General features: G+C 36.7%; 1 protein-coding gene across 2 annotated transcripts in view; it reads left to right on the top strand.

Annotated features, from left to right (window-relative positions):
• Positions 1-6,019: 6,019 nt before the first annotated feature.
• Positions 6,020-17,716, top strand: part of rab6ba (RAB6B, member RAS oncogene family a) — a 69,854-nt gene continuing 58,157 nt past the window's right edge. The window contains exon 1 of one of the 2 annotated variants that reach the window (XM_030132391.1): positions 6,020-6,255. In XM_030132391.1, the coding sequence (XP_029988251.1) occupies positions 6,186-6,255 (70 nt within the window). In that variant the 5' untranslated portion in view covers positions 6,020-6,185. The remainder of the gene's footprint in view (positions 6,256-17,716) is intronic. The other variant, XM_030132392.1, reaches the window with a different exon arrangement.

Here is a 17,716-nt window from a genome sequence, read left to right as displayed (position 1 = left end):
CCCATAAAAAACATAAAATGTATATTCACTGTCAGACGGAAACATTTTATCTAGATCTAACAGAACGAAAGTGGGATCTTTAAGGTTTTTTTTTTAACAGTTGGAGGATCCATGGATTTACAAGACTGAGTTACAAGTTCTACTCACATCTTTTGTTAAAATTTGTTAGATATATTTTTTTAGTTCAATCAGATGTATCCACTATATTTGCATCATAATCAGCTCAGTTTTTGAATTTATTCACAGCTATGGCCAAAACAAAGAGATCACACTACCCCTGACCTTTAGATTGGATTAGATTAAATCAGATTAGATTAGATTACATTACATGACATTATATTACATTACATTGCATGAGACTTTATTGATCCCAAAACAGGGGAAATTCAGTGGTCAAGGCAGCAACAGAATAAAGTGCAAGACAAAATCTGCATGGACAAAAATAGGGCAAAAAAAACAATATAAATCAATAATAGTAATAAGAAATATACCAAAAAAATGTAATAAAAGCTATATATTTAGCCATGGGAATCTAATTGCTTCTTGCTTCATTGTGTTGAGGACATTCTGTCAAACCTTTCACCTAATATTGTGTTTTTAAGCATAACAGAACCTGTCAACAGACTTCATATGGAGATGCATTAACTCATCATGGACTGTTAGTATAGATCATTCAGTGAGAATGTTTAACAGGTAAAGTATCTCCATCTCCCCCTGGTGGCAGCTACAGTACAGGTTATAAATCCTATCCCCTCTGTGGGACTTTAAACTAAAAACACAAAGTTCTCATCTATTTTATTTTTCCAAAAGTGAAGGTAGGTCTCATCAGGTAGATTTATGTAGAAATCATCATCTTTGTCATTACTTTTGTGATGTTATAATAACCAGTGATTGCCAGTTGTAATGACCAATAGAGGTCCTGAATGAGGCTGATTATGAAGCCAAGAAACAATCCGACTGCCAGCTTCCCCTCGTCTCTTTTTGTAGTCCAGATGTGTGTCACGCCTCCTTTGCACATCATGGTCCAAACAAAATATATACTAGTGTATCTCCTGTCATACCTCCTCCAGCTGGTCACTTCAGTCCTCCATGTGCATTTTAGGGAACTGAAACACCATTCAGAATGGAACATGATGACTGACTCCCACGTCACAAGGAGAGGAGTTAACACTGGTTCCAAATTGCTGCCCGCTGGCACAAAGGCAGATACCTTCACAGCAGGATCTTGGCTTGACCGTCTTTATACTATAACATTATAACACTGATAGGCAAAGTGGTATTAACTGTGATTATCTCATTCCAGTGGGACCTGTCAGGGGTTGGGATATATTAGGCAACAAGTGAACATTTAGCCTTAGAAGTTGACATGTCAGAAACAGTAAAATGGGCAAAAGAATGGACCTGAGCAAGTTTGACAAGGAATCAATTGTGGTGGTCAAATCAATGGGTCAGAACATCTCCAGATCTTGTTGATCATTCCCAGTGGTTGGTTAGTACCTACCAAAAGTATCTAAAGAACAACCACCAGAACTCATCAAGCATATGTAGGAGCAGAACATTATTACCACCTGTCTAATATAGTGTAAGTTCCCCTTTTTCCACAAAACCAGGTCTGACCCGAGGCCTGGACTCCATCAGACCTCAGAAGGTGTGCTGTGATATCTGGACCAAGACATTACCAACAGATCCTTGAAGTCCTGGAAATAGAGAGGTGGACCTCCATGGATGAGATTTATTTGTCCAACTTCTCCTACAGGTGTTCAATAGACCTGAGATTGGGATGTTCTTCCTTAGTCCATTTGTGGTCAGTACTAACCACTACAGACCAGGAGCAAACAACAAGACCTGCAGTTGTGGAGATGCTCTGACCCAGTCATCACCGTTCCAGTATGGACCTGGTCAAAGTCACTCAGTTCATTATGTATCCTATTTTGTTGCTTCAACACATCAACTTGCACAGGTCCAAATTCATCCTGGTTGGACCCTTTGGTAGGCTGGTTTTCAGATGCATGTGTGACACCCCTGATATAATGCATGACCAAGCCCCTTACCTTGACCTTAATGTAAAAAAGTGTGGCCGTAGCCTAAAACCAAGTCGTAAAAGTTGTGAGGAGTGGGTATCTCTAAGCACCAAAACAAAAAAATGTAAATAAATATTAACCCTTTCATGCATGAATTATGAGAACCTTAGTCAAGGGTTTTTTTTTTTCCCTGAGTGTTTTTATTCTTCTTTAAGCCTGAAAAACAAAAAAAAACAACTATGTGATTGATTATTTTATGAACCTATTTTTCATGGAGTTACAAAAATGTCCACTCAGCTGGACACCATGCGTTTAATTTTAGAAGCACAGAAACATGTATTTACTGATATACTGTGTGAAAACTATGAAATAAAAACATTTTTTTCGCTGTTAATCTGATGTTTTCTCATATTTTAACATACCTGCATGGAGATAATATGGAAAACAAAAAACAAAACCAAAAAATGCTTTTTGTTTAAAAAAAAAACCCCAAACAAAGCAAAACTGTTAATTACAATCTAATAACAATTATCAATTTTTAAAAACTCAAACATGTTACTGCAGATCAGGTCTAGAACAGCAAAGTTACAGTAATGATTTGAATGTCAGTGTATGGGATGATGCATAAGTGTCCACTGTGTTGGCTGATATGGAACTGAAACAACAAAATCCATGAATATACAAGTGAACACCTTTAAACAGCTGTTCACTGGAGTGACCTTTATGCATGAAAGGGTTAATATTTATGGAAGTAAATCTGTGTCATCAGATTTTGAATTATAAAAGCCATTGAATTTCTTGCACTGAATTCAACTATGTTCATAAATTTATAATAAAAAAAATTCAGATACAAAAAATTCAGAAGCAAAAAAATCAGATCACATATCCAGGACACCAAGGATAAGCAATCGATTCTATCTCAAGTCGAACCGACAGCCAGCCAATCGAATGACATTAGGTTGGTCATGTGACACCGATGCAGGAGGACAGTCAGCACAGATGCGTGATCTGAATTTTTTGCATCTGAATTTTTTGCTTTTGAATTTTTTGCATCTGATTTTTTTGCATCTGAATTTTTTTGCGTCTGAATTTTTTACATCTGAATTTTTTGTATCTGAATTTTTTGTATTCTAAATTTATGAACATAGCTGAATTCAGAGACAAAAAATTCTGACACTTAATTTCAGTGCAAAAAAAAAAAAAAAATCAGTTACTTAATTTCAGTGCAAATAAAATTCAGATTCTTAATTTCAGTGCAAAAAAAAAATCAGATACTTAATTTCAGTGCAAAAAAAAAAATTCAGATACTTAATTCCAGTGCAAAAAAAATTCAGTGCTAGAAATTCGATAGCTTTTGTAATTCAAAATCTGATGAGACAGATTTACTTCCATAAATATTGTCTATATACAGTATCTACACACACTATATGTTTAACAGTCACCATAATAGTTGCTAATGTGTCTGACATTTGATCAGAAGTAGAAGTTTGTCACAACATGTGAGACAGCAACAGTCCTTCATGTCCATCTGTCTTTTTTTTTTTTTTTTTTTTTCATACTTTATTTACAAAATACCGTATACACATAGACCAGAACATGGCATGGAGGAAAAAAAAACCCATAATGCTCAAAGTGAGGCAGAAAGAAATTAAATACAGTTACATAAATAGGTAAGTAAAGTAAATAAAATAAAAGTAAAGGAATAAACAAGAAGATAAATAAATTAATTAATTAATAACAACTTAAACTCTTCACATAAGGCTTTAGTCTTCACAGCTTTAGGGTTAGTGCAAAAGTTAAGTGTGTCTAGATATGATTTCAAATAAGATTTAAAGACCACAAAGCTGGGTTTCTGATTGGCAAATTTGCTTGTATGTATATGAAATTTAGCTAATAAGGAAATGAGATTAAGAATAAACAATTTCCGAACAGGCAAATCAGTAATAAAGACACCAAATAAAATATCTTCAGTTTTGAAGTTAAAAGAAATATCCAGCTTTCTATTTAAAAAAAAAATTGATATCACGCCAAAAAATTTGACAAAAGGCACATTCTCAAAACAAATGAGTTAATGTTTCATCCGAATTATGACAAAATGAGCAAAAAGGGTCGACATTGATTTCATACTTAATCAGAGCTGAATTAGTTGGATAACACCTATGTAACAGTTTTAAAGATACCTCTCTCACTTTATTCGAAATAAAAAAAACTTCCTTGGTAATAACCATACCTTTCCCCCATTCCACATCAGAATATAAATTACTCCAAAAAAAGATGGAAGCTGGCTTACAAATTGTATCCCTTTGAATCACTTCTCTAATGCATTTATTATTAGTTTTTTCACTCAAGAATGGATCTAAATTTCCTATGTATAATTTTCATGTCTGTCTGTCTTTTTTTTTTAACAACTTTATTAACAACATTTGAGTATACAGTACAAAATTTTAAACAAACATCAAGATGTCAAAAGAGAAAAAGCATTTGAACATATAAGTTTAAGAAAATAATGCATAGATTTAAAAATACAAAGCATAAAATACAAATTATAATAAAAAAAAAGGAAATAAGTAAATAAATAATAAATCTGACAAATATAAATAAATAAATGCAACAGAGAGTTCAGTCAGTATTAAAAAATTGTTTATAAATAGCCAATGTGTTAGTGCTTTTTTTTTATTATTATAAATTAATTCTAGAAATTGAATATAATTTTCAAATTCTAATAGGAAGATTTTAAAATTTGGGTGTGTTTTAGTATATTTGTTTTTATGTATATGAAATTTTCCAAATAATATGAATAAATTTACAATAAATTCTAGATTGTTAGTATCATGTTTAAAATAAGTAATTACATTTTGGGATGTTATATTTATTTTATTGTTACTTGTAGATATGATATAATTTTCAATTTTGGACCAAAAATTAGAAGAATGTTCACATAAAAAGAATAAGTGTAAAGTAGATTCAGATTGACAAAACTTACATGTTTCTTCCACATCATAAAATCGACACAAAATAGCGTTGGAGGGATATATGTTATGTAAAATTTTGAGATGTAAAATTCTAATTTTGTTTGTAACACAGTATTATATGGTAATGACCATGCTTTTGACCACTCAATTTTAGAAAAAGTTGAATTCCATACTGCTTTACCTCTGGGGGAGATTTTCTTCTTTTCATTCAATGCATTATGTATATGTCTGTTATTACAGCTTGAACTAAAAATATTAATGCCATTAATCAATAAACAAGGTTTATTTGTCTGTGATGTTAGATAACTAAGATGATTTTTCATGAGTAAGACAACACTATTAGGGATTGCTTTGAATACGTAGTTATATTCTTTATTTGTAATAGGAAACGAATTTATTGTCATAAATTGTTCATATCTTAATAAGTTCCCATCTTTGTCAAAGAGGTCATTAATAAAAAATAATGTCTTTGTCAATCCAGCTCTGTAAAAAAATGGATTTCTTTCTAACAATAATGTTTTCATTATTCCAAATAATAGCTTTGTGTGGAGAAAAATTGTGTGTATAGCAAAGTTTCCAAGAAAGTAGAGCTTGTTGATAGAATTTAGAAAGTTTCAAAGGGAGTCTGGTGATATTGTAATTACAGGACATGTCTGTCTGTCTGTCTGTCTGTCTGTCTCCACCGACTCACATGACGTCATTTCATATCACAACGGAGAGCCGGGACAGAGGCCGCACATGCGCAGAAGCCCTCGGGTGAGGAAAAAAAAAAAAAAAAAAAGAAAGCACCCTGAGCGTCACGGACCGGTGCAGCAGCAGCAGCGGTAGTGTTCCCCATCACGAAGAGAGAGAGAGAGAGAGAGAGAGAGAGAGAGAGAGAGAGAGAGAGAGAGAGAGAGAGAGAGAGAGAGAGAGAGAGAGAGAGAGAGAGAGGAGAGAGAGAGAGAGAGAGAGAGAGAGAGAGAGAGAGAGAGAGAGAGAGAGAGAGAGAGAGAGAGAGAGAGAGAGAGAGAGAGAGAGAGAGAGAGAGAGAGAGAGAGAGAGAGAGAGAGAGAACACATCCCCGCCTTTCCCACCTCCCACCCAGCATCCTCACCGTCAAACCCCGAACTCGAGTGGGAACACACACTAGCTTAAACAAGTCCACTTCGGCTGTCCTCCGGTGTCCAGAACCCCCTTCCTTCTCCTCAAAATGTCCGTGGGCAGCGACTTTGGGAACCCTTTAAGAAAATTCAAACTCGTCTTTCTGGGGGAGCAAAGTGGTAAGACACTGTTTAATGCATGTAAGAAGTTGAATGTTGTGCTCGTTTTGTCAAAGTGAAGCCGCTGCACCTGCTGCCAGTCGACAAGTTCGTCATATTAGAGAAAGCGGCGAGGTTAGCTAGTGCCGCTTTAGTTTTAGCTTTTAACTTCCATAAAAATGTGACAGCTGAGAAAAATGACAGTTTCAGTTTGTTAGAGTAAGGATGTGAAAAGAGAGGGGGTTATTTGAATCAAATTACCAGCTTGTGTGGCTTGAAACAATGTGGAGTGTGGACGTTGTTGCCAGCAGTCGTTTAAGTTTAACGGTAAATTACCTAAGCGCTAACAATGCTAATTTAATACGTATCCGCCGTGTAAAGCCTTCAAAATGGCCATTAGTTACGAACACACTGGACTTATATCGGTTGTAGCAGTTGTAAATAAGAAGTGTTCGGTAAATGGGTGTGATATGTACCTGTATGGAGACTGTGAGAAGCTCTTAGGTTGATGCTGTGGATGATCCAAGTTGGTAAAGATTGCTGTGTAGAGACACACCCAGACTGTCAGTGGCGATGAGATAACTTGTGTGGTTGCAGTCTCTGCCCTGGTATTGTTCCATTCAGTCTGCCTGCTCAGGATCAGCAAGTTTGTATCTTTACATACCGACCAGCCTCCATGAATCCTCTCTAAAAATCCCCACCTAACACCGAACAGACACGGCTATATAAATGTAGTTATATTTACATGATACCCTCTGGGAAGTCATCTGTGATTTATGTGCTTTATCCCATCCCAAGATCTTTTTTTCCCCCTCATCCCTCGTCCACACCCTTTAGAAGCTTCTCCTTCTTCTCAGGCTTCAGTGTGGCAACAAAATTGTTTTCCACAAGATTACGCTGAGCTGGCTGAGACATGATTTGAATGTTTAGCTTAAGTTCGTCTCGTCTTCCATGCTGATGAAGAGGGCAGGTCTGTTTGTGCTCTTATCCAGAGGTCTTGACCAGCCAAATGAACCACATTAGTCATGGTTCAGCCCTCACCGAAGGTCTTATTGATTATCCATTGTAGTCGGGTCATGCATTAGACACCATAATGTTCCATTTACAACAGTGAGCCTTACTTATTAAACAGCAGCATCTATTTTGACAAGGCTTTGGATGTGGACTGTACCAATTGAGGACTTATTGCTACCTCTTACAAACTTAAACCCCAGAATGTATATTGACATTTGAGGATGTTGAAGTATCTGTGCTAGTTTTGCTTATAAAACATAACCCTTTCTGCTCCATCTTTGCTGTTCATCTCTTGCATCTTTTAATGAAAGTACAACTGATAAAAATAGGGCTGCAGGTGGATTAGTTGTTTGATCCAAATGTCAGAGAAAGTGCTATCCAGAAGTTTAAAGTTTGATCTTTTGTGTGACTGAAAATTCAGACTCTAAGAAAATGCTGAACCCACAGTCTGTTTGGCATCTTTTGGCTTGAAAATGAATATCAGGCTTATGTATTAATTTGCTTATCCTTTCAGTTGGATTAATTGAAATACATACAAACACTAGAAGGAGAACAGACCTGTTTGTTGGCTTTACTCTAGGACCAAAGGGGATTTGTCTGTGTATTATAAGGGTGTGCTGTATTCACGAGATCCCTGAGCTGCCTGAAATGACATTATAAATAATGTTTAAACCTAAGAGATAAAGAGACATTATTTCTTATTTAGAGAATAGCTGAGTATTAAAAGGATTTATAGGTTTCAGAATTACATGTCACACCTGAAACCTCCAGCAGAGAAGAATAATGTGATCTGATTATTGCACTATTTTTGATTTTGTTTGTGATGTGTGTCCTCTACTGTGTAAGAATTTTTTACTGCAGAATGTTTAATTCCCCTGTATACAGGTATGTTGCTGTTCTCTTTCTCAGCCAGCTTCTTCTAGTGGCTCATTAGTTTTTCTGTTTTTGTTCCTCCTGCTTTTTCAGAAATGCAGGGAATATGGTGACTTTGTGGTCATCAAGAAAGTGAAACAGTTTGTGATTAACACCCCCAAGCAGAAGTACATTGATAGTTCTTGTGAAGAAATAACTGTTTAATGTGGACCTCAAATTAACCATTAAAACGTGGAGCTTTTAAAAGTATTTTTCTGTAATTAAGGCTAAATTCTGTTGTATACTGATTGTAAAACATCCTATTGGTGCTGATTAATCAGCCAAACCAATTAAGCAGACTGTCTCTACTACTGTAGACACTTTGTTTTTTACTTTGTGCATTTTGGAAGGCTATTCACTAACCTGATAGGCAAACATTGGTGCAAATATAAGGACTGGGCGATCTCACAATCTTAGAACATGATCAACTTTAATTTGTCATATGATCTGCTTTTTAGAGGGATTGTATAGATCATATCATTAAAAAATAAATGGCCGTCACCATTTACCACTGTAGTGATCGTATTGCATTTACTCATTGCACTAAAAAGGTGTTTGTTGCATTAATGTCACTAGGCTAGTAGCAAGTTTATTTCATTCCACTTCTAAACAACACTTTAGCATCTGTCTCAATTGACTTACAGAATTTGTACAATGTGTTGTTTTGCTGCTGCTGAAAAGATAATGATGACAAATCGCCATAAGTCTGTGAGCTACTGATCCGGCTTTTCAACTCTGACATGCAGTGAATGATTTTACAGAGATGCTCAGGAGTTATGCTAGTATGATTCATTCTAAAACTCGGGCAGAACACATTTAGCCTGCCACAATTTAGATAATTACAGGAAAGCCCAAGTATAAGAAAATATTGGCTAAATACTAGTCAACATTTTCTTTTACTTTATATAGATATTATTTATATTGTAATGATGTCTGTCTAAAGTTATGCAAAAATACAGAGTATCAGTCACTCACTGACAACAAAAAGCCATCACATATAGCTTTAAACTCCAGAAATAAAAAAACAAAAAACTACAGGACAACTTGCTTGAAAAATTTCAAAATTTGCCCACAAGTTATATGAGTTGAGAAACTTATGATTCATATCATGGATTATGATTCATTCTTTAAAGATGGTCATATGATTTTTTTTCTTTTTTGGCCACATGACCCAGCTCTACTTAAGTAAGCCATTCTTTTAAAATGAAAATACACAGATAAAAAGAAGGACAAAGCACATGCCAAAAAGAGGTTCTATGAGGTCTGGAGAAAAAATAGTTATGAGAGTATGCCTCCTCTTAAGTTTTTATGTAACATAATATCTTATCCCAAAGAAATGAACTGAAACTAATGTATCTCTGACACAATTCATTATTTTGGCCAGTAAAAGGTATGCTTAAACATATATATCTATATCTATATCTATATCTATATCTATATCTATATCTATATATATCTATATCTATATATATATATATATATATTTTTTTTTTTATTTTTTTTTTTTTTCATTTACTTGTCCATTGGGTTGGTTTGTCACAAAATTAATTTCAGATGCTAATGACCCTGGCATTCTTATTTCACTTATGAACATATATTAGCTGTAACAGAGAGCCAGCTTGAATTATTGATGCACAACATTTCTCATCAATGAATCATTTCTCTTGAAGAGCAATTAATGTAGGCCATTTTGTGGTTCCTTTTTGTTAGAACTTGAACTCACTGACCTGTCTTGAAGCCCCTCTGTTATGATTATCATGACATATGCATTTTGATAGAACAGCATCAGTTAATGTATCATTTTGTATTGTATGCACATATGTTTTTCCCTGTATTACTTTTAAGCAGTGTATGACTTTAATCACAAATTTTTCTTCAAATTTGTAAAACCTGAGTGATAGACTAATTATCACTACTTCATTAGTCTTTCTGTGCTTATGCACCTAAATCTCTTCCCTCACACTGAATAACTTCAAAGATGACTCCATCACAAGCAGTTCATTTGTTTACATACCAAACTGAAACGGCACTTGGGCCTTTTTTGGCAATTTTGTTGTAAAGTGCATTGTGGGAATGGGAATTTCACGCAGCCACAGTAGCAACAAACTTGAAGACAACAAGCAATGAAGATGTGTTCACTATCAGGTCAGAAGAAATGGAAGGAATCACTGTAAGTCAGTTGTCATCTTATAACATGCCCCGCAAGCATACAATGTACACAATGTACTTCACAACAAAAACTGAAAAAACCAGAGTGACTTAACAGTTTGGTATGTAAACAAACAGACTGCTTGTGGTGAGGTAGTTCACCATGAGAGAAGTGATTTAGGTGCGTAGGCATGGAAAGACTAACGGATTAGTGATAATTAGGCTATCACTCAGGTTTTACAAATTTGATGAAAGTCAAAGGCTGCTTTAACGTACCAGATAATTGCTGAGCATGTTGATGTAAGAGATGGCTGTGACCTAATACAGTTTTGCATGTTTGTGGTTATTTATGAAGTGAGTTGCTGTGGTTGCTCTGAGGGGACACAGGCACTGCTTGAAATCAAAATTAGTTTTGAAGTATCTCAGTAATACAGCAGTTGGTTACTAGATGTCTGCTTCACTTGAATTCCATAAAAAAAAGAAGCCAGTACATTTTTTTGGCCTCTGACCTCTGTAAATGTCTGAAAATGAATGGAGGAACTGTGTTTTTTCCTCTCTTCTGGAAATAAAAACACAATATATACTTTTTCCACATACATTTTCATTCTTCACAGCTTTGTCTTCTTATTCAAATAATACCTCAATGGCTAAATCCACTTCTTTTGTATTGTTTATTTTATGTAGTTGGCCACATTCTGCAGCTTCCCATAAAATGGGTTGTAAAATTCACTGTAAGGCTCAGCCAAAGGACATCGTGCTGGTCTGTGCTCATGGGTCTCGGGCAGTCTGAAGGAATAGATTTTGTTCCTGTTATGAGGACAAGGAGACTTTATTTGTCAACCATCCAGACAGTGGTAACAGCAGCTTCTTTTTTGATTGGGTCGTCTCCAGTGGAACTGTGTCTCTCTGACATGTCTGCTGTAATTGCAGCTGGTGCTCAGGTGGGTGTGAATCCCGTCAGCTCTGCCACTATCATTTATTAATGTACACGACTGGACTAGAAGTGTGTCAGGAACAGGGGCAGCAGTGCAGAGGCTGCTGTGAAAAGACCACTTCTTATTCTCTCTGGGTTGATAGTTTCTGTGATCTGCACAGGGTCATAATGGTGGGAGTGTCTAAAAAAAACTGTAAATGTGTTTTAAAAGGGTTTAAAAGTTGGCATGTTGCTCTGTTTCTTTTCAAAAGAACTAGCTAACGTCAGAGAGGTGGGGGCTCCAGATTAAGTGGGTGAAGCAAGCAGAATGTTAAATGAGCTGTCAGGAAGTCTCTCCTCCTGCATACTTCTTTGGGTATTTTCTACAGTGGCTGTACAAAGGAGGTTGCCTAAAGATTTCCTTGACAAAGCTTAGAGCTCTAAGCTGGCCAATCAGCTGTTTCCAAGTCTCTGTGCCCACGCTTCTGGTGGAAACTGTTTTCCCAGCTTCAGCCTCACAGCATCCAATGAGGTCATTGTTAGAACACCTCAGATTAGTGCTCTGCATTTATTGGGTCATAGATGTTTTACCATAGGCAAGTTTTCACAGGAACAATATTCCATGGCACTTTGTAAAAGCCAATTGTTTGGAGGTAATCCCCTGCTGAATGCTCCATTTCACATCAGACAAACAGATGGGAATACATTTGGCGGATGCATCGACATGCCCGCCATGAGATTTTGCTCACTGAATCAAAATGCCATGTTCCATTTTTTGGTGCACAGAGATTGCTATCACACAAACTAGTGCTGGTTTCCGAATACTGCTGAATCACCACTCCAATACTGTATGTTTCAAAGTGGGGTTTAGTTGGTTGTCTAATGCATCAATCACTGTGTCTCCAGGAAACAGCTTTGTGAGCAAATGAAACTCAGGGTTTTGGCTTGCCTGGGCAAGGAGCAGAGTTACTGAGCCTGTGAAACCACAAATACAGATATATAGAGATTATGCATTTACACACATGTGCACACATTGATAATATGCTGCTTGTGCAGAAATTGTACACTGACAAGCAGAATGAAGTGCAACCTTCTTCAACTTTATCTGGACTGACACCTTACAAAACCAAAGAGAAATGTAGGTAGTTATATGTGATACAGACTTTATGGGTGAGACTGTCATGCAATGTTTAGGTTGGAGCTGACACCAACTACTTCTGTGGACTTCAGCTACATGTACACCCATTTCCTGTCAGAAACTGAGACAAATTTTCAGTCTTTGAAATATCTGGTGTGAATGAGAGGAGATTGGAGATGAAATGTGTTAAGAACACTGCAGTGAGATTTTTTTATTGGTGGTTTGTTTTGTTTGTTCTATTTTAATTCCTTGATGCTTTACATAACAACTTTGCAAAGTGATCTGTAGTTGTGTGGTCAGGATGTGAGAAGAAGCTTTCCATCTTGCCACAAGTGTTCAGCTCCAGTAAGCATGTTTTAACAATGTGAGGGTAAACCTAGTAGTATTATAGTGACAGTTATAGAATTTTGGATATTGACACTTGGAGGACGACCATGATATTTTTAAATTCATAGGACAGTTTTACTTATCAGATTTGTTTGGACTGAAATTATGTTTTCATTATTGTTGCTTTGAACATGTATGATGAACACATGACAAGGGACTGCTTTAACTAGGATCAGTACAAAAAAAATGTTGATTAAGACATTTAATTTACATTTGTCATATATTTACAGTCACCATGTGAACATTTGGCCTGTCAGATGAAGCCCCACTTAGCTGTCTGTTTAGTGGAGACTGCGAAGGTTGTGTATTTGTCACAGATTGCATCATTGCATCAATGTGCATAGGCTTTACTTAATGCTGTACTGGCCTGACACAGACACAGTAGAATGTGTAATGTTTTTATGGTTGTATGGAGAATAATTCTAAAATGTTTGTAAGATTTTTGTCAAAAAGATCATACAGACTCGCAGTGATAATAATTCCTTGAAATTGATCTCACAATTAAAATTTTCTACAAGATCTAACATAAATGATTTATGACTAAACAACAAGTGAGACATTTTATCTATTATGCTCTAAAGTGGCTAGATGCATGTGCATATTATACAGTGATGGATTGAGGGTTAGCTTGGTTTTTGTGCCATGTGGTGAATGAATAATGCAAAGCTACACCCAAGTTACATGTTTCAACCAGGGATGCAATGGTACTCGGGGCAAATACCGGTCCGCCCCGCATGGACAATCCACCCTTATGGTTTTGCGTTGTTACTTTATATACTGCTTCACAGGCCCCTGAGTGTGTGTGGTTGTCTAGGCAAGCAAAAGCCTGCCCCCACAAGTAAATGTCCAATGATTGGAGGGGTTTGGCTTTATAACTCATGAAGGTTGAAGTCACTCCACTGTCTCATCTGTGCAGTAACTACACATGGAGTGTAGATACGGCCATGGCTTGTATCTCTCTGTCTCTGACTCACGTGAGCATGCAGCGTGGGGAAGCCCCGCCCCTCAGTGACGGACAGTGGACAGAGAAGTGGTTTTAGGGCATTTTCACATGGTGTACCCCAAGTCCGCTTAATTTTATCCATGTGATTGCAACCGTTCCGTGCTCGAGTCCTGTGCCTGGGTCCAGTAGAGAAGGTAGTCCTGGGTCCGGACCGCCTGACAGACTCCAGCACGGTACGTCGCTGTGTGAATGTGATCCATGCCCAAGTCCGGAAGTGATCTAATCACTACTTTGACAACGGAAGTGGGTTAATCACCATAAGACCATAGACAGCGCTCCTGTTGTCTCCTGAAAAGCCTCGGGTCCAAGTGGCACAGGCTCACCTTATCAACCAAACCACTTGGTGATATATCAGGGACAATGAAGGTCGCTCTGCTTCTCTTTGCCTCAAACAGGCTAACACAATGTTTTTCAGCCTTGGGGTCGGGACCCCATGTGGGGTCACCTGGAATTCAAATGGGGTCGCCTGAAATTCTAGTAATTGATAAAAATAAAAACTTACGGATTAAAAATAATGGTGAGTTGAGAGACAATCCCAATACATAAAAGACATGACAAACTGTGAAGCTGAAACTGACGCACTGTGGTACTGTTTATCTTTCAAATGTTCATTGCGGTCGGTTTAAGATGCTGCAGCTCTTTCATAATTCATAGTTACAGTTATTGTTTTTTCAGTATTGATTGTCAGCCTTGTAAATACAAGCTGGACTGACTGTACATATCCTGACCAAGGAAAATCAAATTCTCACTTTGTGCAGTAATCTACACCTGGCTTTTCTGCCTCCGTCCATAATAATATACATTGTATCAACTAAATGTCGTCCAAAATTAATGTTTATTGTCAACATAGTATAGCAAACTATTACATGATCTAAAACAAATTAATTTTAGAAAAAAAAAAAAAAAGTCTCTGTTTTGAATGTCTGGGGTCGCCAGAAATTTCTGATATTAAAATGGGGTCATGAGACAAAAAAGGTTGGGAACCACTTGGCTAACAGATAGGTAAGGGTTTGTCTTTTTCTGACTTCCTCGTTTCTAGAATAGCAGCAGAATTCTTTCCACACTGCCACCTAATGTTTCAGCCTTGTAACACCCATTTGTACTCAGGCATGGGCTGCCGTACGCACGTGTGAATGCAACATCTGCAGGAAAGGTGTGAACTAGGGATGTAAACAATTTATCTACTATCAATTAATTGTCGATGAGACTTTGCAACCCTAGTTTCAACAGAATTTGTCATGTGTTAGTGAATATTCCATATGAGAAACCACAAAGTCATGAAAAGTAGCTAAAAATCTTTTCTTGTGAAAGACCCTTCAATGCTCTTTGTAGAGCCTCAGGTGAAGGGGTGGACCTGGTGAGTTTACTAGAGCTTCAGGTTTCAGCAGTCTACAGTTAGTGACAAGGCTCTGTTGATCATTTCTAAGGTGCTATTGACGTCCACTAATCCTCAGAAGTTGCTTTTGAGCTGTGAGGAATTTCAGCCAAATGTGAAAGTCTTGGAGTGAGAGGATACAGCATCTAAATTCAGGTTTGAAGCTGGTTTGCTTTCTTGGATCGTTTGTCATGTAGAAGAAAGCGCCTACAAAATGTGGCATAAATAGAGTTAGCAGACATACAGAAGCACTCCATGGACTGGATGATAGGTTGTCGATATTGACTTGACTGAGGCCACGTGTTCAACAGAGAAATTGAAGCCTTTGGGAGTGGGGTCTACAAAGTGAGTGCAGTGTTTGATAATCTTGCTGTGTGTAACGATAACTGGTCTTCTCTTTCATTTCACATCTTATTCTGTTCTCCCAGTGTGTTTGCTTCTTCTCTGATGGACTGGGAGAAACAACTCCCTGGCAGCTTTGATCTGATATTGATCGGCTCAGTTGCCCATTAATGTAGGTAATGGATCGAATCACATCATTTCCAGCAAGTTGCCAGCCTATTTCTTCTACCTAGGGCTTAGGGTAGGAACAGAAGTCCTGTAACTAGGCTGCAGCTACAGATTACTACTTTCATTTCTGTCGGCTGTTTTTTAATTGGTCGATTAATCATGCATATGGATAAATAAACTGGTGTCATATTAGGCATTAGCTTCTACTCTAGGTAGTCTTTATTGCATCCTTGATCATTTCAGTTTTACAAAATATCATATGATTAGGTCTCTGCAATGTATTCCACACACAATCTAGCTAATTTATTATGACAAATTTTGTTACATCCCTACCAGTAATGTTTTTGTACCTTACTGACTACACTAGGCTTGCATAATATGCTATTTGGACTCCTTACTAGGCATTAATATGAGTAAGTGGTACTTATCATGCTAATTTTGAAAGGGCAACTTTTGACACAGATTAAGTCCTTAACGTTGTATACAGCACAGCTCATCATAAGATCTGAACTTTGGATGAGACTACAGCCCTCTGCACTCATACTCCGGCTGTGCATGACATATCCATCTAATTATTTTGGAAAGCTGTGAGGGATATGGTCCATATCATAATATAAGAGTTGGGATTCAATATGTTATAATACTGTATGACCCACATTATCTTGAGATTGTTGTTTAACCCAGTTTTAAGAAACTGTCGTAGTAATAAAGACCACACCACCATATGAATGTTTACTTTTATGAAGAAGCAACAGAAATTAAGTAAATTTATTAATTATAGAGTTGTTTGACTGAATTACATACATACTATTACGTAGTACAAACCTGTGTACATAGATACAACTGAAAGCTATTGATTACCATCTAGGTTTAATAGTGTGTCTTGGGTGTGTGTGTTTGTTTTTGTGTTTTGGTTTTTTTTATTTCAGTGTTATGAGTAGTATACATTTTTTTTTAGCAATTGTTTACTTGTTGAACTGAAGACAAAACATGATTAAACTAGAAAAGCACTCGGAGAGTGCAGACCTCCACCAAGGCAGACCAGTGCCCCCCCACCCCCCCACCTCCCGATCACCACCAAAATTTTATCATTTGTTCCTTGTGCCAGTATCAACATTTCCTGAAATTTTCATCCAAATATGTCCATAACTTTTTGAGTTATCTTGCACAGGGTCAGACAGACAGACAAACCAACGCTGGCAAAAACATAACCTCCTTGGCGGAGATAAAAATACTCTTTCTTCATTGAAACTAAAATATGCCATATATGACTAGAGAACTACCAAGAAGTAAGAAGGTTGCATTTTCTCAAGTAGAGAAAGTCTCCAGAGGAATAATCTCTTTTTTGTAATATGAGCATTTTTCTGATGCAAAACCTTGATTAATCAAATAAATTCACCCCCCTATACCCCAGTCCCCCTTCTCTGCTCTCCATCACTGTACCAAAAATGTATCGAAAATATATTGAACCGAAGACCCCTGTACTGAAAATGTACCAAACCGAAATTTTTCTGTACCATTACACCCCTCCCCCCATACACTGTTTTGTTAAAAATTTATACAGTATAGTAAAATGGAATGTTGCGATACATGTGTATGAACATCAGGGCCAAGATTGATGTTGATTATTTGGAGAAAATATCTGATATGTGGATTGGATATATATTTGAAACTGAAAATCTCCATCAGATTTTAAATTCACCACAAAGCTTTGTTGAACATCCTGTAACTGTCAAGTCAAATAAACGGAAATTACATAATATTTAGGTGTTTGTCATAATACAAATGTTATTTTCTCATTTCATGTTGTCAGGCTTTACTTATGCTGTGTAACCAGTAGCATAGTGCTGTGGGTGGGATATTAGTCAGGACACAGTGACAAGAGAAAGGTGACTGCATGAGACACAGTAGCACATTTTACAATTCATTTAACAGATTTTTTTTTTTTAAATTGATATTGAGTAAAATAAAGATGTGAATCTTGGATCAGATAGTCAGGTTATCCTTAATTGATATTTTCTGAAAGCCCTACTACTTGACTCAATTCTTTATAAACTGTTACATTTTGTGTCTTATTAAGAG

The sequence above is a fragment of the Sphaeramia orbicularis genome, chromosome 4 (genome assembly GCF_902148855.1).
Source record: "Sphaeramia orbicularis chromosome 4, fSphaOr1.1, whole genome shotgun sequence".
NCBI classification, from domain to species: Eukaryota; Metazoa; Chordata; class Actinopteri; order Kurtiformes; family Apogonidae; genus Sphaeramia; species Sphaeramia orbicularis.
This window is presented reverse-complemented; position numbering and strand designations above follow the sequence as displayed.